Here is a 23,114-nt window from a genome sequence, read left to right on the forward strand (position 1 = left end):
TATAAGTTCAAAAGAAATTTCTAACTGAATTTAGACTTAAATGTATCAAACTTACCTTTGAATGCAATGCAAGACGTTTTTTGTTTTTTTTTATTGTTTTATTTTCATTATAATTTTCTTCATAGAACTGGATAACTGGCACAAATGTGCAAAACCCAGCATAATGAACAAGTCTCACAGAAAATACATACAGCACCTTTTCAGCATCACCAAAATAATCTCAATATCCATGATAATAAATACTATATTTACCAAGATTTTCAGTCTTCATTTACAAAACACAAAGACAACACATAATAGATTTTTTTTTTTCCATATTTAACTTTTTAGAATTGTTTCCTTGATCTTTTTTTTCCACAAAGTCCATACTTTTACATAGAAACATTTACAGTTTCCACACACAATACACTGAATTTTGAAGTGAACTTACATTTAGAGAAGACCAGTTATTAGTCAATAAACAGATCAGAGTCAAACTGAATAAAACACAAGTGTAAACTCTTCTAATCCCACATAAAATGAAGGATTCTCACTGTTCTCTGAAAATGAGTGTTATTCTGGGATGGGTAAAACCTTTTTTTTTTTTTTTTTTTTTTTTTTGGTAAACGCGTTATTCAGAACCCATTTGAATGTTCATAAGTTGATCAGACAAATATCATGCCATGAAAACACCTTTAACAGACCACCATAATCAAGGGAAGTAATTCTGGTGTCTACATGCTCCCATAAAACTCAAACCAGAAATAGGTTTTTCATTTGTACATGTATAGATTTTACAGTTAGCAACAGTAGGTTACATTTTGGACAGGAGCTTAAACTTTAACAGGAAACTTTTTAACAAGTCATGGCCCTTCTTAATGCTTACCTGTCCTCTTTCATAAACTCAAACAAGTAGGTTCATGTGACTTCTAACTTTTCGTACATAATTTCTGCACATTTTTGGCTCCCATTACGATTGCCTCTTCCCGGCATCCCTGTCTTGTATCGCTGACAAGATTGATGTGTTTCAAGCAGCATCATCCTCAGATATTTATTGATAAACTATACGAGTGTATTAAGGTAACTTGGGTCCAAGCTGTACAAGGAGCACAGTTACCATCGACTAACTGTCATGTCACATAATTAAGTTCGACCAACGTTGACCCCACTTTGATAAAGAACAATCATTGCAAGCAACAGATCTATGTCATCATACAACAAAAACACTGCTTCTCTTGCTTTAGACAAAAACAGCTGGCATACAGGACATCCAAGAGATTAGACAATACAATACAAACATGCGTCAAGATCGGCTGGATACAGAAATCTGACGGGTAAAAAAGTTATTTTTTTGTGTATTTTTAGTCACGCTTTTGCCTTGTGTTTAATCAGTCAGGTCATGTCTCTGAGTTTGGCATCGTTTAAGGCCTTTTCGAAGACATTAAAATCCATACTGATGAAAAAAATCTAATTAACTAAACGTGTGAATCATCATGTTTAGTGATTTTGTTTTTCATTCAGTCGGTTTCTGTTGAATATTTGATATTTGATTCAATAAACAGCTAGCTTCATTTAGCATTGTAGTTGGAACAAAAATGTTGTAACTGAGGCATGTAGAAAAAGCTGTTTTAATGGGAGGTATAAAAGATCAACAGAAATCAATAAATGGATCATGAACAAACTCAATGACTTTTTAAGAAATGACTCGTGTCATTTTTATCTGCTGCTTTCACAACTTGCTGTATTAGCTAGCTATGCTACATGGCTAACACTAGTTGCACATGAACTAGCAATAGTTTTTGTTCATATGTGAAAGAATAAATGTAGTTGTATAAAGTTGCTGTACGTCTGGCAGCCTTGTACTTCCAGTGCTAATATGTTTGCACCACATTTGCTATGCCAAATTATGCTAACAGAAGTCAATAGCGGCCTGACTTTGGAATGACATAAAAATAACAAGTCTGTATTGTTTCTAAGTTTATATTGTGCAATTATTTCCTTTACTGTAAGCCCTAATCTTTTAAAACATATTTTTATGTTGTGTTTCAAAAATTATTTAGGTTTTGCTCAAGTCCACTTTGCTAATGGAAAAAAAGTTAAGTGCTTTTATATCAATAATATATTAATACAACTATAAATAGAAAAAATAGAGGAATTTAAAAACAAATTTATGAATTAAATTTTTCTCTTTAAAAAGTATGTGTAGTAGTAAACAATTATGTGAAAGTAATTATCTTTATTCGTAATAAGAATCGTCTCCTACTTGTTAACAACATATTACTTTAGAAATTCATCTCCTTGTTCTTTTGCAGATTTAATTTTATGTCGCTCACAACTATAAAATAACAGTACGCTACTAGTAAACACATGCACACAATTTAGAGGATGTGTTAAGGTCAAAATCTCACACACACTGATTGTCAGCACACATGATGATGTAAAACTTCAGACAAAAGACACCAAGAATCAGTAATAAGTACAATCCACTTTGTATTCAGAATGCTTTAGTATTAAGTTGGAGAGCGGTGCAGTGAGCGAAAATTTTTCAGTAAAATATTTATACGGTGAGGAATGACTGAACAGGAGCCCTTAAAATTAACTCCCACCTTCCCTATATGCACTGCTGCCTGTTTTTTTAGTTTTGGTCCCGTTTGTTTAATGAAGTTAAAACGTGATAAAGAAGGACTTGATCTGACCCCAAGTAGAAACTGCTGCAGTATTCTGTCTGTTTGTGCCATGCGGCATGCTCTGCATTATGTGCACAAACATTACCAAACGGCTTTCCATGCCAAAGAAAGAGCTGTGCATGAAGCAGCAGCAATACTAGTGGTTAAATTGTTTGACATTTGAAGCAGCACATCCTGGACTTGTGTGCTCGTAAGTGTAATCCTGAATACATTTTGGACTCCGTTTAACTGGAATTTAAAGCTGCAGAGTTTTATTTACAGAGTTTTAGGACTAATTTTGATCATTTTAATAGATTATCACAGTGAGTCTTGGTATCTCCAAATCACTCACTGACCTCCAGGACAAAAAAAATAAATCAGATTGGGGAATTATGAACACAACAAAACTTTAGAGTAAAACTACCTAGACCTGATTAAGGTCTGGGATTTCCTCCTGAGTCTGAGGACCTAAGATGACAGAGAGAGTTGTGTTGAATCTTTACGTCTGCAATAAATCAAAATATGAAAACATTCTGCTGACATAAAAACAAGCAATCAATTAGATCGACCTGATTTTCACCTAAAACAAACATTTCAACCTCACAGTTTTCCCATCCACAAAAGCTCAAACACAACTGGCTCCCTTAAAACACACAACTAATGCAGGCAAAAAAAAGCACACTATGTTCTCCTCTCACACATAAACATTTGACCAAAATCCATCCCTCTCACCCATGAACATCCACAAACTGTCACACAGCAGGGAGGGTAAACATCGGCTTGACACTGAGGAACTAGATCTAACTAAGAATCCTGTGAAATGCATCTCCGTCTGTCTGAGGAAGTCAGCTTTACTGAAATGTTTTAGTGGGCTTTGGTAGGTAATACAAGCTCCCAGTGGGTCTGGCAGTGATGAACTTAGAAAACAATAAAATAAGTAACAGCTCTGTAAACCAGTCATGGAGATTAAGACACACGAGTAAAGAAGAATGCTGCGATTTCATCTTGCTTCCCCCAACAAATGCTTCCACTTTTCAGTATTTTCTGCCATTCCACTGCGACTGTGTCTTAGTACAAATAAATATTTAACCACCTTTGTAGGATTGTAACACCTGTCAGAGCAGCTGAAAACAAGCCACAGGTATTGAGATTTTGTGAGGGTTTTCAAAAACCAAAAAATGTTTGCTCTTCTTTAATTCCTGACATTGAACGATACAATCCACATTTCAAAGGATTCTGGGCTTACAGTAGGGGGGCAGGCAGTCTGTACTGTTGCTGTGAAATGAACGGGCAGCGCTGAAGCTCTCTGGGATGTTCAGGCCTACCGCTCTCTCCCTCAGGCTGAACTCTGCTGCCTGCTGCTGGTCGTCTGCCTTACTGCAACACCTGGCCTCTCGTCTCAGGCAGCTTTGTCGCGAGGAAACTGCCGGCGGCGAGTGCTCCGCCGGCGAATAAGATGGGTACGGCCTTAGTGATGCCCACGAACGACTGGAAGATGCTGATGCCCAGAACAGCTGCCAGTTTGCAGAGGGCGTTGAGGAAACCGAACGCTGTGGTCCTGAAGACAACAACAGAGAGCAGCTATCAGTTCCAAAATGTAGAATACTTTAACTTAAAGTTTTGTGCAAAAGTCCTAAATCATTCCTCTTTTTGTATCTGAGTAGGAATGTTTTCATGTCATCTCCTCAAAAAGCTTTCCTTAGGCTTTCTGAAGGTCATTTGACGATTTCTTCTTGTTTTGTTTTTTTTGTTGGTTTTCTTTTGCAGGTGACTTAATGCTTTTTCCCCTCATTTTCAATCCAGTAGGCTACCTGCCAATTTTCAGAATCTTTTTCCTTTTATACATCCACTTATTTCTGACCTATGACTCATTCAGGCATAAAAAGGCTCCGATACTGAAATCCTTAACCAGTAACGTTTGTACACATGGCAGAAAATGCTCCGATTTTTTTCATGCAACCACAAACTTTGATGTACTTTACTGAAACTTTGTTTACGGAGCAACACAAAGTATTACATAATTATAATTTGAGCGGGGTTCCCATAGTTACTGATCCAGAAATGATTAATTATGAAGCTATTCTGTGCTGCTGTTGTGCTACCTTTTATCTGACGGGTACAGCTCCACCGTTATCACATCCAGGGCGTTCCACGAGGCGATGCTGATGCCACCAAACAGACACAAGAGGGCGATCATCCCCGACTCGCTGTTGCCGAATATCAAGAAGAAGCAGCTGACACAAGATATGATGCTAGATCCCGCTGGGGAAGAAGAAAAAAAAACAGAACTTTTAAAGAAATTTTGCAGTAATACCAAATGTCGATATTCAAACCTGATTGTGTCTTCCTACCCAGCATCCTCAAACGGCCAATTTTGTCCATCAAAAGTGCAGACACAATGTTCCCGGGGAGCACAGCTAGTGTACCAAGGAAGTTGACAAAGTATATCATGTAGGCGTTGTTGAAGTCATCGCTGAAGTCCAGCATGCAGCCCTCTTTGTTGTGGAGGAACGTGCTGTTGATCAGCTTGCTGTTGATCAACCTGTACTTGAACAAATCTGAGGAGAGAAAGAAGTTGCGTAATTTTTCCCACTGGACTGCAACCTCAGAGACTCGGATCAAAGGTGAAAAAGAGCGGCTCTTAAAATATTGCAAAAATACACTGTGGTGCACTCCCTACCGCATTTGTTTAGTGCGGCAAGCAGTAATTTGCATTCGGTTTTTTAAAAAATGGGAATGACTGATTTGTTTTTTGACCTTACATGAGACAATAAACTTCCTGTCATTGCTTAGACAGAAGTTGTTTAAAAGTTTAGAGTTCAAATGTGGGGTTTTCAGGTGCTTTTATGTGAAGTCAGTATCTAATCTGTAGCAGAAAATCTCTCTCAACTGAAATCAGAAATCAACCTCCATTTTCAAGTCTTGCCACACATCCCCAATTGGGTTTATGCCTGTGTAACCTTTAATTAGGCCATTCTAAAACATAAAATGCTTTGATCTAAAACCATTCTATTGTCTGTGTATGTTTATGGTGGCCGTCCCACTGGAAAGTCTTTGACATCCTTCCAGAACCATCCCGCTCACTTCTGATTCGCTCATAATTTTTTGGGGTGGAAGCATTGCTTTTATTTACTTATTTCTTTTTTTTTTATTTCAGATGTTGTTGTTGAAAGGATGTCTGCTCTTACTTTTTTACTTTGCGAAAGTGATTTTCATGAATGACTATAGCAACAAAAAAGTTGCCATGGTTACGCAACAGCCAAAAATTCCAGAGTAACAAAAATAATAAATAAAACAATAACACTGTCTTCTGGACCTGCTCCAATGGCTTGAAGAAAATATGACACAACGGCTTCCCATATTTCCACTGCTTAAACTTAATTACCTATTCCAGCTTCAGTTGATGTATATTTCTGTCAGAGCTGCTTATGATTAGTTTACTCCCCAAGACAATGTTAAAACTACAGTCATCCAATGCTTTCAAAATAAATGTTTTATGGAGGAGTGACGGAAATAAAAGAATACGTCGTTGGCTTCAAGCGTGAGAGGAAAGAGGTTGCTGCTTTCCCTGAGAAAAACAGGCGAGAATAAATCTGTCACCGCTAAGAACGAAGGGCTACAAAATGTCAGCAAAAAAAGCGTTAGAGGCTCTCAGATGTGATTCCCAGCTTCAACTCTTGACATGTTGATTTAGACCTTTGGCAGGAATCAAAACCACAAGCAGAGGACGGTCACAGGAGCCTTTAAGTGAGTCTGTCTCCACCCACACGGATAAGTTTGTCTCATGTTCCCTGTTCGATTTATGCTCTCTAAATCTCAAAGAGCTGCGTCTCATCCAATCCAGTCAGTCTGTTTCTGTGCTGGATTTGTTTGTGTTGTTGTGGTTACGATTGGTGCAGCTAAGGAGTAACCCAGGGTAACAAGCATCACAGGGTTTCTGTTGTTTCTCACTGCTCTTCTTTTTCTGGGTATTTCACTGTAAAATCGAACAATCAATTTATGTGTGTTAATTTTAAGCAAATTAATTTCCATGGATAAATGTAAACTGTAAATGTAAGAATTTGTTCCCTTTGTGTTTATTTCAAAGAATTCAGAAAACAATTTAATGAGTTGAGAAGAATTGGACTTCCTCATTACTTACTGCAATCCTTCTTGTTTGTGCATTATTACATTATTATTATCAGTAATAGTAACATTCCCAAATAAATATTTTCTCATATTTTCTTTTCTATTCTAATTTCCCTCTCGATGAATTATAGAAATATAATAACGACACATACAGTCTTGTAAAATAGTACATGTTGTTTCTGTTTCATTGTTTTGTTTTTTTTGCAGGGGAGATTCAAGGAATAAAGACAAAATATCACATTGTCATTATAATTACCTGTCCTGAAGTATGACCGGACAACAATTTTAAAATTAAAACCATACTCCCCACCAAACTGGTATTGGCTTTAATAGTATTTACCTGTGTTGTAAAACAAGCTGACGATGAAGGTGCAGTTCCTGAAGAATGTGTGTGTGGAGGTGACGTCCTCAAAGTAGCACTCCTCAAACACTGAGTCTTCAAACACCATGGACTTCATCTTCAGGCTGAGGAACCTGCACACACAAACTCAGTTGCACTACAGACTTTTGAATAACTAATTTATATTGCGAGCGTCACCTTTAAGAATCGGACTTTTCACACAAATGTGTACATTACATAAATTTAGTCAGATTACATTTTGGGCTTTTGGAAAAAGCATTCACTGTGACAGCGTGTCAGTCTCCCTGTTTTATTATGTTAAATCGTGTACTTCAATGGGAATGAGGATTTTTCGCAAAGTTTAAAATCTCTTGAAATGATTCATAATTGATTTATGATCAGTACAAAAGTTTACACAATGATCCAATAGTTTTAAATACCCACTTGTCTTTTTCTTCCTCAGTTTCTGGCAGAAACATAATGATTTTTAGCCAAGTATTCTCTCTGATTTCAGATGATTTGCAGCTGGAAGGATTTATCTTGATACATTTGTACTTATGGACATTTGCTATGATGCATAATCAAAGAAACAAGGCGGTTTACAACTGGGAGAAGCTGATTAACATCCCAAAAGCAGAAATAATGCTTCAACTGCAGAGCAGAGTGCCACATGAGATCATCCTAACCCAGTCAGTATCTACAACAACCTTTAGAAGAAACTCGTATAATATAAGTTATAACCACATTTAATTTCCCTGTGGGATTAATTAAGTATTTTTGAATTTGAATTGATCAGAGGAGGGAGACACCAAACACCTGATGTATGTGCCAGATGAAAATTGCCAGACCCCAGTTGATCAATTTTGAGTTGAAAAGCAACTCAAAATTACCTGTGAAACTTTTGTGTAAGTTCCAGAGAACAGCAGACCTTCATAGACTTTTGATTTTAGCCCATTTAATTGGTATTTTGAAGGTTTAGACTTTCGTTTTTCATGTTCTGGAAATGAAACACATTTGCGTGGTAAATAATTGGCTGATTTTTGATTTTGTTATAGTCTAGTTCCAATATGATCTTTGAGTTTCACTTGAACTATCAACACTGTGATTTTTAAAAGAACTATTTCAATCATATACAAATGTAACTCATTTTATCTAACAGAGGTTATCATGTCCCATATTTGCTACACATCAGAATAAGAAGAAAGCCCTACTTGACGTTAAAATAGTATCCATCACGATGGACTTGGTTTTCTAGGGTGAAATTAAAAGTGACGTGCTCCACTCGCTCCTTGGTGAAGGTCTTTGTCCGTGATTCATATTCCTGCTTCTGGATGTACTTGATCATGTCAGGGAACCACACCGTCAGGCCGTAGTAGCTGCAAGGTTTTTTGAAGAAAAGACAGATGGAAGAAGCACGAAAAATACGCATGATATACATGAGAAAGTACAGGAACAGTGACGGGGCTCGTCTGTTTACCTGAAAGACATGCTGAACCAAACAGCCATGAGCATAAAGGTGGTCCTTTTGTATTCAGGGCCAAAGCAGGCAAGAATGTTGTTCCGTATCTGCAGTATGTGACGAGAGAAAAAACTAGATTCATTTAAAAGAAATAAATCCGTATCTGGGTTTGATCTAATTATTCTTTAAACCCTTTAACTGTCACCCCAAATACTGCCACATGCAGATCAATGGGTCAATGGGGACACCGGCGTCCTCATGGCAGTTGAAGGGTTAAGCTAATTTCTAAGCTTTGCATGCTACTACGAGAGTGAGAACGAAATTTGAGAATCAAAACCAAGTTCCAACCCTCGTTGTTAAGTGTAATGTATTCAGGACGGAGGGTGTGGGCGTTGCATTTAGCAGAAAGTACGCTGAATGCATCAAAATCTAACAGAACTGTGTCACAGTGCTGTGGCTGTGCTGCAGTGTGACATAAAAAAACATAATAATAATCTGGGTTTTAAAAAAGCACATTTGTAACCTTGACAGTTTTACTGACCTGTTGAGAGAGACTCATAATCTTCAGTCTGTAGCGCTGCCAGACGGGGGTGTCGGTGCCAATGTCCACCAACTCATCAACCTGCCTCACAGTCTTTATTGTGGTGACCTTGGAGTAATCAGACACAAGACAGTCAGAGGCTTTCATAGTATCCAATTCAGGAAATATGTTTGAAAACCTTGTTGGCTTAAGCTTATCTCATAAAAACAACGTCGAGAGAAAATATTTTCCCCATTACAGTTCTCTGTGGTTTTTTTGTTCTTGTCATAGTTACATACTTCAGATCTTCATTGACAAAGATGACCAGAGTAAACACAAAAAGCAGTTTTCAAATGATGGTGTATATTTTATGAAATATTAACCACCTTTTTATGTTGATATAATTTTGTACTACACAAATAAAAACCGATTTGATTTGACTGATGAAATAAGATTTAAGCTCACAACTGTTATCCTAAAGTTTGGTTTCTGAGCCTTTAGAATCTAGAAGTCAATCGGACAACTGTATATATATAAATTTATATAAATTATATAACACAATACATTCTGAATGTTGCACGGTAATGATGCAGGTAACTGCAAGATTGCAAGACGTTTTTCCCAGCTAGCACAGCATTTATGAAGTGATGTTTATTGTCTGTCACCAATGCATCTTTTCCAACTTTTGGTTTCAGTGATTGCAACAACTATTTCTCAAGGATACTCACAGTGAACACCCTCTCTGGGTATCCTTTAGCTCTCATGTTTGTGTCATGAACTTGCTTCAGAATCATCCAGCCTTCATCATGCTTCCCATTCTGTTTTGAAAAAGAAGATAAAGACGCGTCACTTCTGACTAAGAAAATAAAATTTAAAAAATATATATATTCCACCAAGTTTTTAATCGCTAAAATCTCAAACAATGTGTAAAGCTCTAAAAAAAAAAAAACTGACTGTCAACTGTCATGCACACCTCTAAGTAGAAGCGTGGGCTCTCAGGCATGGCGTTGAGTGCAGCGATGGCTGCGACAGAAGGAAACGCACAGACCAACACAAACACTCGCCAGCTGTGGAACTGATACGCTGAGCCCATCTGGAAACTCCACCCTTGGAAGTAAAGACAAACAACAACAAAAGATGTTTAACCAACAGAAACAGGAACATTAGTTACAACCATAAGTCAATATAAAGTCAAAACCTATATTGGTGAGTTAACTTGCTGAAACCCAATAGAAATACAAACTATCTTGACATTATTTGCTCAGAGGGGTGAGTTGGAGCTCACAAACAGTGTTTTTTTTTTTTTCAGTGACTGCGTGTAACATGCGATAATTTACCAGATGGTGTTTGGCCGAAAATGGATCTCTGCAAAATACCGCCTACATGTTTTGGATCATTTGATGAAAGTAAACCAGGATTAGCAGCTCCACATATTTGATATATGTTCACGTTGCTGACTCACTTGTAGTTGGTGTTATAAGTACCTCCATTGTTTTACAAAGAGCTGAAGACAAGGCAAGCAGATTATTTGAATCTGAATTAACAGGATCCTTGTAAGATTACATGACAATTATGCTAATTTGCCAGCCGTAGTGCAGGCCTTAATCGTCCTTAAGGACTTTGGGTGAGAAGAATTCTTGCATGTAAATCCAAAACAGTTCTAAAAAATGACAACTAACAAAGGTTGGCAGAGTAGGACAGCAGAATAGAGGCAAACTTTATATATAATCATGTATGTTTACACAGATTAGACAATAAGAGACTGAGACCAGGTGGCCGAAAAGGAAGACTACGGAAAAGCAACAAGCAGCATACAATGAATGTGGAATGAAATCTGAAAAGACTGTAGAGCCCAACATGTTGGCCCTAATGTCCCTTAACATTACTGTGTCTTGATCATTTGTATTTCCATGCTCACCATAGTGTGGGATGATGGCCCAGGCCATGGCGGACGCATAAATTCCTCCAATCATCCAGAACATGCAGAGCCAGCTGAGGTGCTCGCCGCGCTTCTCTTGGGACAGAAATTCAGAGTAGTAGGAGAACACGATGGGAATTGAGCCACCAATTCTGTAAAAGTTAGAGTCCAAAGGTCAGCACTGGGGAGAGGTGTTTTATCCCATTGTCAAGGAAAGTATAACTATTTTTAATTTGTTCACTTTACAGCCCAAAATGCCAGAATGCATTTGGGTAGTGGTCCTTAACCCTGTCCTGCGTGTTTTAAAAAAATTCCTTCCTTCATCATATTTGCTTGTGATGAAATGATCATTAACCTATTTCTGTATAGCTTAATTTTTGATTAAAATGTTGCAGAAGGAAGTTATTTAAAATCACTAATATTTTCTGCACCAGTGACACAAGACAACAGTGTCTGTTGGGCAGAGAGAGTTTGACTCTTATTGTTTTTTTGTCTCGTTTGGTACCAAAAAACCTTTCTACTGTTGCTTTAAATCATCCACAGTTGCTATTTATTCCACTGCCACGGACTCAGACTTTTCTGATTTTGTTTAAAGAGTAAAGGTTACCATGACTTTCTGGGTGTCTTTTAAAGGTTCAGTGTATTTTCAACTCATTTACCCTGAGCTGTACATCATCCAATGTTTAATTGTAGTCTGCTTATAATAAACCACTTTATATACAACCTATTTTGTCATTGATCTTTAGGAACTTTGTTACTAGAGGCTTGTGGTACAGATACATTGTGAGAGTTGTTTTTTTTTTTTTTTTTGGTTCTTTGCACTAATAAATAAAAAGAGACAAGCAAAAACCTGAAGCCAAGGAACAGCTTGACCTTTAGATGATTGATCTGCCTTGACCCTCAAGGAATCGATACAAAAATACAGTTCTTACTTAGTACATACCAAAATGTGTCATTGTTGGCATTTTCATTTAAAAACTCAAAGAACTAGGAATAAATTGTATATTTGTGACTGGCTACCAGGAATAAAGTGCCTAGAGATTTAAAATCAGTTCTTCTCTCCGTTGCCTGTCATGTGTAGACACAACAGTGGTGCTCCGAGTTTAAGACCATAGTTATGTTTGATATATGGAGGAAAAACAATTCTTCTAAGCAGCTTTAAAAATGAATGATGAAGATGACCTTAAAGGATTACAAAGTCTGGCTGCTTGGAAGCAAAATATAAAGACATAAGGGATGACTCAAGCTTCTTCTTCTTCTCCCCTGTGTGAGCACTGAGTAGGTTATTGGTTGTAACTCACTGGGAATGATGTTGACCTTTCCATTCACCAGTTCAATGAAGTGGAAAATACTGGAATAACAATAAAACTCTACATGACAATAATTGTTCTCTTAGGCAATATTGTAAGAGGGTTTTACATTGATTTTCTGTTATAAACTGGTCACCCAAACATCAAACGTACTATCAAGTGGGGGCATTACTAATCCCATTACAGTGCACTGTAGAGGAATTCACAAAAAGAGTTAAAGGTGCAATTACCCAACACCTGAGAGGAGGCGGCAAAACAGAAAGGTGCCGTAACCCTGAACGAAGGACGAGAAGAAGGAGAAGATACTGTTGATGGACAGAGAGATGATGAGGGACTGCCGACGGCCTATCCGGTCTGCCATAGCCCCCCAGAGGAAAGCCCCAACCATCATCCCAAAGTATACGATGAGGCCTGTCAGGAGAGCAAACAAAATGTGTTAGCTTTCAACATTTGATGTTTACATACTTCTTTTTTCTATCGGCCAATTCTGACCAAAAATACTTATTATTAATCTTTGATATTATGTCCTTTACTTGTGTAGGGTTGGATTGCTACCAAGTGTGCTTGGAGCATATTTCTAAGCTGAATTCTTACACTGGGGTTGATTAAATAAGGAAAGGTGTGGAGATGGTCAAAGCCATGAGCTAAAGAAGGTCAAATTTGGAAAGTGTGTATGAGGACCAAACTCATTTCAAAGTAAGATCTATACACTGAGTAATGCTAATATGGTTCTGTATACGCACTGTAAAAAAAAAAAAAAGAAAAGCTGTGTTTAAAGATCAACAGGGATTTCAACAAATGGGTCAAGATTTCCTCTTGATTTGGATTTTTTAGTACGGCATGCAGTTTCAAATGATATTCTTTGCTGTAAAGTTGTTTGAACCTCTTTCCTGAAGCATCTTAAGCCAGCACTTTGAAGGGATACACCACATTTGAATTTAACAATTGAAATATTTGCCCTTACCAGGTTGTTGTTCTTTATCAATTAAATTGCCATAGCTGGCTTGGTAGGAAAACAATCAGTAACATCTGGGAAAGTCCTCAAAAATGTCCTTTAAGTTCCACATAGAAAATCTTTAACTTCACTAAAGTAAGTCCCAAGAAAGTTGTAGAAAGTACTAATTTAGTTTCTAGAATTTCCAAGGTATAAATTCCAGTCAAATGTCCTGTAAGTTCAGAAAGTAGCCAGTAAAATCCTAGAAGCTTCTATTAAGTTTTTGTATTTTATGTACACTGAATTATGAAGCAGTAAGTTCCACAAAATAACCTCCAGATTTTTTGAAAGTATATTGTGCATTCAGGATTATGACTCATAAATCAAGTCAGTGTTAGATGTCCATGATCCCTCTTTCTGTTAGAGATCAGTAGGTTAAAGGTTTTTAGAAAGTACTTTAAATTCAGAGAAATACACAAACATTTCAGACAATTTCTGGGAATTTGTAAGTTCCAGGAAAGTATCTTCTGACTTCCTGAAAGTAACCATTAAGGTAAATGGCTGGTAAGTTCACTGAATGTTTTGGAAACCAACCTGTAAGTTCTGAAAAACTGCAGACTTTATTCTGTTAAGTCATTAACATTTCCAGTCGTTCTGTATAAAATTTTCCCTAACAGTCATTGGAAAATTAAACAGAAGAGCTCTGTCTTTGTCAGTATTCAAAACAGTGATCTCAAGTGGTTTAAGCAATTGTGCTTATGTCAATTTATCAAAGTGAACACCTAATATTAATAAAATGAATAACTGCAGGCACAAAAGATCTCTTCTTAGATATAATGTTTTTCTCTATTACACCTGGTCCCAAATGGCATTGAAAGAAAGTGTAGCGTTTGAAAGGATTATTCATTTCCATTTTTTCAGTCCTAAATGTTACACCTTAGCTTGAGGACACACAAGAAACAGTTCTTAGCCCTTTAAAAAAATAAAGGGTTCAGACTAATCTTTCACATCTACAATTTCTATTTTATCTTGCTCTTGTTTCTGCTCTAGATTATCTCCCAAAGTTTTTCACAGAGCATAAGCAGAGGTGGATCTCTGGGAATCTATTAGCAGGAAAGTGTGCGGCATAATTTCTGAGAATGTAAGTCTCTAAAAGATTAATTATAAATAAAACTAAGATCACTGCTGCAGCTAGAGTTGAAAATTCCTCAGAGACTCTACTGGTTTGTGTGGCACTGACTCGAAATAATCAGTAGGCTACACGTGTGAACAGTGTGATGAAGGGACATGTCGCCAAGAGCAACGGTGAGTCATGGAAGTGTTTTAAATAGGACTTGAACAAGTACCTTTATCTCTGACACACAGGAGTATGTTCCCTCAGAAAAGATCACCGTTAGAGTCTTACCAAGCATGCTTTTGCTGGGTTCAGACAGACACATATCCTTCTCTGCACTGGGGAGGACAAACCCCACCACGAAGATTTCCACGCCATCCGCCATCAGTGCCAGCCCCAGCACGAAGTACAGGGTCCACTGGAACTTCCCGTGGCCACATTCCTGTAAAATGGTCTCGTACTGCTGAGCCAGCTCCTCCTGGTCCTTCCGCCTTGCCGCCTCCGACGCCCCAACATCTTTGAACTGCTGAGCCACGGCTGTTATTGATCCAGGACCGCCGGCCAGGTCGCCTTTCCCAGAATCAGCCCTGGGGATTCCTTGGTACTCCCCCTCGTAGATCTCGTCGTCCTCGTCGTGGCCCTCGGTGGAGTCACTGTGGCCACCCTCGTCGTCGTTGGCGGCCTGGCTGTCGCTGCGGTAGTAGCCTCCATCTTGGCTCCCCTTCATAGGGTAGTCGTCATCATCGTCCTCTTCAAAGCGGCTGTAGGACCTCTTGCTGTACTCGTCGGTCATCCGATCCACCGAGCGGCCGACTTTCTTTGAGGCTTGCCGCTTGACTTCTTTCGCAATGTCTTTGGCACCTTTTATGAAAGCAGTCCGGTTTTGATAACCGTCCTCCATTTTAAAGACAATTCAGAAGAAGCAATGGAGGAGAAAGGTCTTGCTGAGAGGCCTCTGAAGGTGATGGTGGGGCTTCCTGTGTTCAGGACAAACCAGTCGACTCCCAGCTCACTTGATATCCTCCTGAGAAGTCATGAGATATAAAGTGAAAAAAGGTTTTACACCAGTTCTGTCAGGAGGAACGGGCCGAAATTCCAGTAAACTATTGTGAGAAGCTTTTGGAAGAAGTCAACCAGCTTAACAACAACTCTACCAAATAACTTCTGATTTGAAAACATAAAGTGAGATCAATCCTTGCCTCCACGTTACTACACATTTTCTTATTACAAATCATATAATTACACAGTAGAACAATTGGACCTCTGCGTGATTGAGAAGTCCTTCAGATGGCACCAGATTATTAAAACAACATCCCTGGGACTCCTGCAAGTCAACACGTCCGATCTGGATCAGTCCCAAGAGCCTTTTGTAATAAGGGGGAAACCAGCTGCTTTAATAAGCATGATCTGTGTGGCTCGGCTGATTGCCAAGGCCACTCAGGTTAGCTGAGATACAGGGGGAGAAGAGGTGTGATATTCACTATGGCTGTGAGAATCCGGACAGGTTTCCCCAGGACCCAGCTAATTCTGAGATTAGTTGTATCCTACAGACTTTGGTATCTGAATACTGAAGAGGTGAATAGCTGGTTATGTGTTAACCTGTGAAAGAAGGAAGTTAGTTGGGGGTGGCTTAACACAAAAGAGGAAAAGTGGTGGCCTCTCAATGAAGGGAGTCCGAGACATCAATAATCTTTTCATACAGTTGCCTATTCTGTCATCGTAAAAATCTTTAAATGGTAGGTTGGCTGAAACATTGACACAAAAAAACAAAAAAACTTCTTCTTTTCAAAGCTTTGTAGAAGATTACTTGCTTTTGCGTGTTTGCTGTAAGCCTGAGACTGTTGAGTTTTGCATGATGCAGCAGTGTGATGAATGTACCTGGACAGTATGAGCCTGCTGCGCCATAAAAATGAAAAAAAAAAAAAAAGAGATTGCCTTGAGTTCTGTAGCTGCATTATTTAGTAGTGTTTGTACGTCAGGGTATACAAAATAACATAATCTTGCTTCTTGAACGCAAATAATTTCTAACATGTTATCTGCACAAAACAAAATGTGCAAAACGTATGCTCTATTGTTACAAATTCAACTGTACATGCTAAGCCAACCATATAAAGAGATGTTCTAAGATGAGGTGGATTTTTGCATGCTGACATATCTTTGTTCGTCCCCTAGCAAAGCTATAAAGTCTGCCCTATCTTAGCTGTGTTTTCCATATGGAACCGCCTTTAGATCAAACCTGTTGCTTTCTCCCATCGACACAGTGTCTGCCAAGTCTTAGCTGTAATTGCAAGCCAAAGCATCCGGCATCAAGCAGTACATGGTTTCTGATGGAAATGTTGTGCATTACTCAATTCGAGGTGACAAGCAGCGGTGTGGAATTCAAACGAAGCAGACTGTGTTGTGATCCTGACCCATAAAATCTCCAAATCTAGCACTAAGAGACGGTTTTCCACACAGTTAAGGAAGGAAACCTTAACAAGTGAGTCAGAATGAGCCAGTAGCTTGGCTCTGTTTCGTCAGTTAAAATATCATGTTTGACAATATTTAATTAGCAGCACAAATGCAAAGTAATAAATTTGCCAAAGCCACGCGCAGCAGCAAATGAGCCCTGAAATTACGAAGAAGCTGGCAGTCAGTCTCCTGATTCCCCCATCTGCTATGGGATCACATCTCCAATAAATTTTGCAGTGTAAAGACCGTTTTTCCAGGGCACCAACTTGTTCTTGCATTTGCTAGATGAGCCCCACATCAATATGTTTATGTACTAGCACACTAAGCCTCGGGTGACTGTGCAATGAGACGCGATGTCACTTTGAATTTGTGCTGCAGTGAAGGAGCAGACAGACGATGATGAGATGTCGCTGCGCTTTCACCGGTGCTTCAGAAACAAACTCTGACAGGTAACAACAGTCCTAACAGTGCTTCTCAATAGTAAGCAGGTATACAGTACACAACGAACCAGAGCAAGCTTTAAAATACTGACGGTGTAGGATGATCTCCACTGACTTGCCATAAAAACACCTGCTGGCCTCCTCTAATCTGTATAATTTCTTCAGTTTATTTAAGTTGCTGGACTCAAATTTGTCTAATATTTTTACAGTTTCTAGTTGATTCTAATTGGTCGGCTTCTTGGCTCAGATCCAACTTCAGAGCAAAATCCATAAATGAGCAAGAGCATCAAAATCAGGTCAAGTCATACACCTGTTGGAAAATGTCAAAGTTTCTATGAAGGGATATGAGGTTAAGTTAAGAAATTTGAATGTAGGCCTCCAATCAGCATAATGCTGCCACCACCATGCTTTTTAAGTTGCAACACTGATCTTATGTTTGAAAGCCTCATCTTGGCATCTCCAAGCATGGTTGTTGTTACTGAAAATATGTATGACAAGCCCATCATTTAAAAGACCAAAATGTAACTTTGTTGGAATTAGCGTAGTACTACTGCTGACTGAGGTTAAAAACTTCCAGTTACATCTCATTCAACATTTACTAAAAGACAAAAATGTCAAATGTCAAATAAATCTTTCTTTAGCCTTTGGGTGAGAAGGATTCTTGCATGTAAATCCAAAATGCCTCACGCTTCCAAAGTAACGTTTCAAAGTCAGTCTCTGTAAAAAATTTTCCACAAAATCCCGATCAGTTTACTTTCATCTTAGACTGATCGTTTGTGTTGGAAAGTTAGACTCTTCAAAAGCTAAAAATCTTGAAACGTGGTGGTGGAAGCATCATGCTTCAGTAATGGAAACTGGAAAATATCTCGAATTTCTTGCATTTTTAAATTAACTTGGCTGTTGAAAATAAAACAAAAATTTTTATTAACAGACACAACTGAGTGCTGCAGGATGAATTGCAAACTAGTTTTTAAAAGGATGAACTAAGCTTTCAGAAATGGGTCAATAAAGCCCTGACTTGATTCCTATTAAAGATTTGTGACTTGTGGAATTGCCATTTCCTTTTACCAGAATTAAGTCAGAAGCATTTAAATTGCTAAAAAAATAAACAAATAAATAAATAAAAAAAGTATGTGAAAAAAGTACTAATTTCAACAAGGCATCAGTGTATACTATACAATGTTTTAAACACCCACGCATTAAAGAAAATCTGCAATCAATTAACTGTGTGAACCAAATCCTCAATTTTAATATTTAACATAATCATTCCTTCCTAGAAAAAAAAACATAAAATGAATCCTTAAAACTAAAACTAATAATAATAATAATAATAATAATAATAATAATAATAATAATAATAATCATTTGACATTCATATCGATGTTGAGTGCTTCATTCCTTATTTTTTCCTCGTGTTTTTCACAAGTCATACCAACCAGGATGTATCAAGAACTAATTTTACTGTGGAATAAATTACTGCTCTACCTTTATGCATGTGTGTTGATTTAATCATACTTTATGTTTCATCCTGGGCAGCATTTCCAGCCATGAGGCAGCAGATTTTTCTGTCAGCATGAAGAGAACAGATCAAAGGAACCCAACCAGGCCTGGTCAGCCAGGCTAAACTGTGGGACTCAAACCTAATAATATCCCCAGATGGACGTAATAATCGCAGATCCATTATACCCAGTTCCCTCACCCAAAAAGTGTCTTACTTGAACAATATTGGGAGTGCTTTCCTTTAAGCATGCAGATTATTTTATGTGGTTATACTGTTTCATTTTAGTTCATTTTAGTTCAAGAGAGAGAATGCTTAAAGCAGAAATTCAAGTTTTTGGTACGAGAATTTGGATATTTTGATCAATTTTAACTTCTGCGTAATTTGTGTACCGATGCCACTTAACATCTCACTTTAAGTGGCTTCAGATGGGTCAAACAATAATCCTCTTTTATTGATTTGCATTGTAGCTAATACTACACCCTGTATATAAACAAGAACAGCAGAGATTTGGTTTCAGTGTTATTTTTTTATTTCTGTACTACTTAATAAGGCTCAAAAGGAATACACTGTCTTCAGTTTGTTTCCCCCCCGTTTTGTTCTAAAATGTTGTTTCTGCCCATTTGCAGTTCATACCCTTCAACCATCCATTTCTTCATTATGATGTACCTATTGACAAACACTTTATTTCTCTTGATGGTAAACTATTATTGAGATAAATAACTGAAAATCCTCCATTTTGATGTATGACTAGTTTTTCTAGCGTCTGTTTTGTTTTTAGAGTCAATTCCATCCAACTTCTAGTTGACTTCATGCATCACAACCCATCATCGAATCCAAATACATCTGGTAAATCCTAGCTGTTGGAGTCGGTTCGGCTACATTTTCTCCCAGTACACTCTGAGTAGAGCACAGAAAATTACCTTAAGATACCAGTGGATAAAATGGGTACAAAATGTCCCCAAAACATCTGATTGCATGTGTGGTGGAAATGTTGTATGTTTCAGTATTGCTGACCTTTCGAATAACTGTAAGCAAATTGTGATTTCATCAAGGGGATAATGTATGCTGAGAGCTTGCAAAGAGGAAGTTGCTAAAGGAATTGTTTTGTTTGAGTTGTCAGACCGGACAGAATTGATTTTAAATCACAGCGTGTTTGCAGAGTGTCTTACTTTGACGTGTTTTGGGAATTGCGTTATTTGTGGGTGCATTTAGAAAAGTGCTATAAAAGACGGCTTGAAACTTGAACAGTTCAGAGCAGTGCTCTGAGTGTGTAGGGATTTGATGTACTGCTCTCCTTTGGTGCAGCAAGCAATAATAAAGCTCAGGACTCAGAAGAACTGTCTCCACCATCTTGTGCTCTTCTATTTCACGTGACGAGAGGAAAGAAATTTACTAAAAGAAAAGACAGAAAAAGTACTGTTTGCAGTTTAGCCACAAGAGAGAGAGAATACACGTGAAAGAAGGATCTATGATCAGATAGATAGATAGATAGATAGATAGATAGATAGATAGATAGATAGATAGATAGATAGATAGATAGATAGATAGATAGATAGATAGATAGATAGATAGATAGATAGATAGATAGATAGATAGATAGATAGATAGATAGATAGATAGATAGATAGATAGATAGATAGATAGATAGAAAGATAGATAGATAGATAGATAGATAGATAGATAGATAGGCAGGCAGGCAGGCAGGCAGACAGACAGACAGACAGACAGGCAGGCAGGCAGGCAGGCAGGCAGACAGACAGACAGACAGATAGATAGATAGATATGTCTCTGTTGAGCTGAGAGCCTCTCCACACAGCCACAAACACTCAGCTGAGAGAAAAGGAGAAGAGGAAGGCCTGATGATGATGAGGAGTAATGATAGCTATATTTTTTCTTCAGACTGACAAGCCTCCATTAGTTTTCCTCCTCTTGCTTGTCCTCCATTTACAAAAAAACAACAAAACAATCAATATCAGCTTTATAGTTTCCCTGTAGAGCCAACCAGAACAACCTGTCTTCTCATCACCATCTTATTTATAGTGCAGAGATTCCCATCCACTGAGAAGAAATAAATCATATGGACACCTGATAAAATCACAACAATCCAAGGAAAGTGCTAAAATAATTCCTGAAAGGCTCCACTATCTGCCCTTATATTTCTGTTGAAAACAGCTTTGATGTGCTTGTTTGGCTTTAGGAAGCAACAGGATGAAATAAAGAACAAATATGTGCAACAAGATTTTTTTTTTTTTTTTTTAAAGGCCGCTGTACGTCGATTACAAGGCCAATTTTACACCTCTTGTACGCCAAACACGGCCAAATATTTCCTGACAGATGCGCTCATTCTTAGAAATCACACGGCCGTGCAGCAGCCCGTCACGACTTGGATCAGATTCTCTCGATTCACAAAATCGACCCCAATCTTAGCGTGAAGCAAACTGCTGGTGAGCACGCCCATCGCGCTTTTCACATGATGTCTTAAATGCGTAGAGAAAGAAAGCACACACAGAGGGGAAAAATGCCCGCCGCTCCAAGAGGCCACGAGCGACTCAGAGGTTTAATTAGTGTTAAATTAATGCTTACCGTAAATCCTGCAAGCGCCTCTCTGTTCAGCCCGGAGATGATGAGGAAGAGGATGGAGGAGGAAAAGGAGGAGGATGATGCTGTTGCTGTGAGCCGAGTGATGATGCTCCGTGTGTGCGCTCTGGAGAAGAGAGAAGCCCACGCTGTCCACGCACACTCTGAAGCACAGGGATCCCACCTCCACCCCTCCTCCTTGATGTTGTGCCCATCAAGAGCGCACTTCATATTTCGTGAAAGGTCTTTCGGCGCAGATATGCGCAGGATTGCACCTTTTTTTATATATATATAATTCGTCTTGATGCATAAAATGTGTTTACACCCATCTGTGTATGTTCAGCGCATTAACACACATCTTGTTTTTATTTATTTTTTATTTTTTTGCAAACACCATTATCTCCAGACATTAGCATCATCATTCTAAATGTGCGCGCTCTCGACGCGCACATGCAAGCGCGCCTGTCTCCTGTTACCATGCCAACCACTTCGCTATTCCTCAGTCTGCACAGGGAAGATGCGCCATATGAAAAATGTGAACGTTCCTCCGAGAACAGTCTGGTAGCTCTTCTTCTTCTTCTTCTGGGGACAAAAACATCACATTTCCATTATGTTGATGGGAACCCTCTTGAACATGGTGGAACCTGCGTCTTACCAAGTTTCAGCAGCATAATGGCGGAGTTCAAATGTTTCAGAAGATTTTTTTTTTTCCCAACATTTGTTCCAATTTCTTGCAAGAATTCTGTTTTCTAATTAATTAATTGATTTCACACAAATCTATTTTACTGTTGTGCAACTTGTGGACGACCCCATTAACAGAAATATTTATTTAATTGAGAAGCATGAGAAATTATTTCACAATTTAATTATTATTTTAATTATCCCCAGGAAGAAAAGTGCTAACATTATAATATTTAAAAATATTTTGAAAAATTTCTTGAATGTGCCTCCAGGACAAATTACCCCCAAGCCCAGATAGTTGGAACATAATTCATGTCTCATACAGAATATGGAGATTTACAAAGTATTCTGTTAATATCTTAATTTATTAATCCCTCATCTCCTTAAATTAGAGTAGAAACTAGGAATTGTTTAGAATTGTATAATTTTGTTGAGAAAAAATGTGATAATTTCTGAAACAACTTCCCAATAAATATTTTTATCAGCACAAATTAAAAATGTAGTTTGCAACGTAACTCTGGACATGTTTACTGTTCAGACTTTTAAATGTAGTTTTGACACATTTATTTAGTCCATATTGAAGAGATCATCCAAACATTATATTGCCAAATTATAGCTTGAAAACAGGGACGACCTAGAAAATAAAGTTTTTTACAATTTTAAACTTATCTGAACTTTAAAGCACTTTGGTTGTTTTAAAGGGCTTTATAAATGAAGTTAGATTTAATTATTTGATCCTGTGTTTCATCCAAATTGTGACAGAAAGTAAATTGTATTTTGTTGTTTACAAGGCTCAATTTATTGTTTAATCATACCACTGTTTTGTTTTTTTTGTTTTTTTCTTTTCTTTGGCCATTGACCAGCTACTTTCCTGAACTGCTTTGAGTCCAGCTGTTGGTCATTTGAGCTGGACAGTGATTCTTAAATCCAATCGGACAAAAACACATCGAACTGATATTTAATATTCAGTTTTTGTTTGTGAAGGATTTGTACTATGGAGTTTTACCCAAAAGAATACAAATAAGCTAAACTCTCAATACTGAACCATCAGAAATAAGCTGACTTCATTTGAAAACATGACATTTAATAGAAGTCT

General features: G+C 37.9%; 1 protein-coding gene and 1 long non-coding RNA gene across 3 annotated transcripts; one reads left to right on the forward strand and one right to left on the reverse strand.

The window, feature by feature from the left end:
• Window positions 1–560: 560 nt before the first annotated feature.
• LOC122844186 (synaptic vesicle glycoprotein 2A-like) lies at window positions 561–21,478 on the reverse strand. 2 transcript variants are annotated; one of them, XM_044139414.1, is made up of 13 exons: window positions 21,344–21,478; window positions 14,660–15,392; window positions 12,551–12,731; window positions 11,011–11,162; window positions 10,066–10,199; window positions 9,821–9,910; window positions 9,114–9,221; window positions 8,591–8,679; window positions 8,325–8,489; window positions 7,114–7,247; window positions 4,997–5,203; window positions 4,748–4,907; window positions 561–4,203 (listed from the first exon to the last, which is right to left on the reverse strand). In XM_044139414.1, the coding sequence occupies exons 2-13, from the start codon at window positions 15,267–15,269 to the stop codon at window positions 4,020–4,022; spliced, it is 2,214 nt and encodes a 737-aa protein (XP_043995349.1). In that variant the 5' UTR covers window positions 15,270–15,392; window positions 21,344–21,478; the 3' UTR covers window positions 561–4,019. The 2 variants fall into 2 exon arrangements, with proteins under 2 accessions (XP_043995349.1, XP_043995350.1); XM_044139415.1 differs by lacking the exon at window positions 21,344–21,478 and adding an exon at window positions 15,630–15,961.
• On the forward strand, window positions 12,742–20,097 carry LOC122844187. Its single transcript, XR_006372828.1, has 3 exons — window positions 12,742–14,559; window positions 17,198–17,268; window positions 18,796–20,097. It is a non-coding gene; the product is annotated as an uncharacterized LOC122844187 (long non-coding RNA).
• Window positions 21,479–23,114: the final 1,636 nt, after the last annotated feature.

Source organism: Gambusia affinis, linkage group LG14, assembly GCF_019740435.1.
Source record: "Gambusia affinis linkage group LG14, SWU_Gaff_1.0, whole genome shotgun sequence".
NCBI lineage: Eukaryota > Metazoa > Chordata > Actinopteri > Cyprinodontiformes > Poeciliidae > Gambusia > Gambusia affinis.

Bases quoted from the DNA above. Each gene is read 5' to 3' on its own strand.
- LOC122844186 (XM_044139414.1), bottom strand. From the start codon at position 15,269: ATGGAGGACGGTTATCAAAACCGGACTGCTTTCATAAAAGGTGCCAAA. The intron at 9,911-10,065 runs GTGTGCATGACA...TTTTCAAAACAG, and splicing joins GCCCACGCTTCTACTTAGAG to AATGGGAAGCATGATGAAGG. The intron at 5,204-7,113 runs GTAAATACTATT...TTCTCTCCTCAG, and splicing joins CAGCTTGTTTTACAACACAG to ATTTGTTCAAGTACAGGTTG.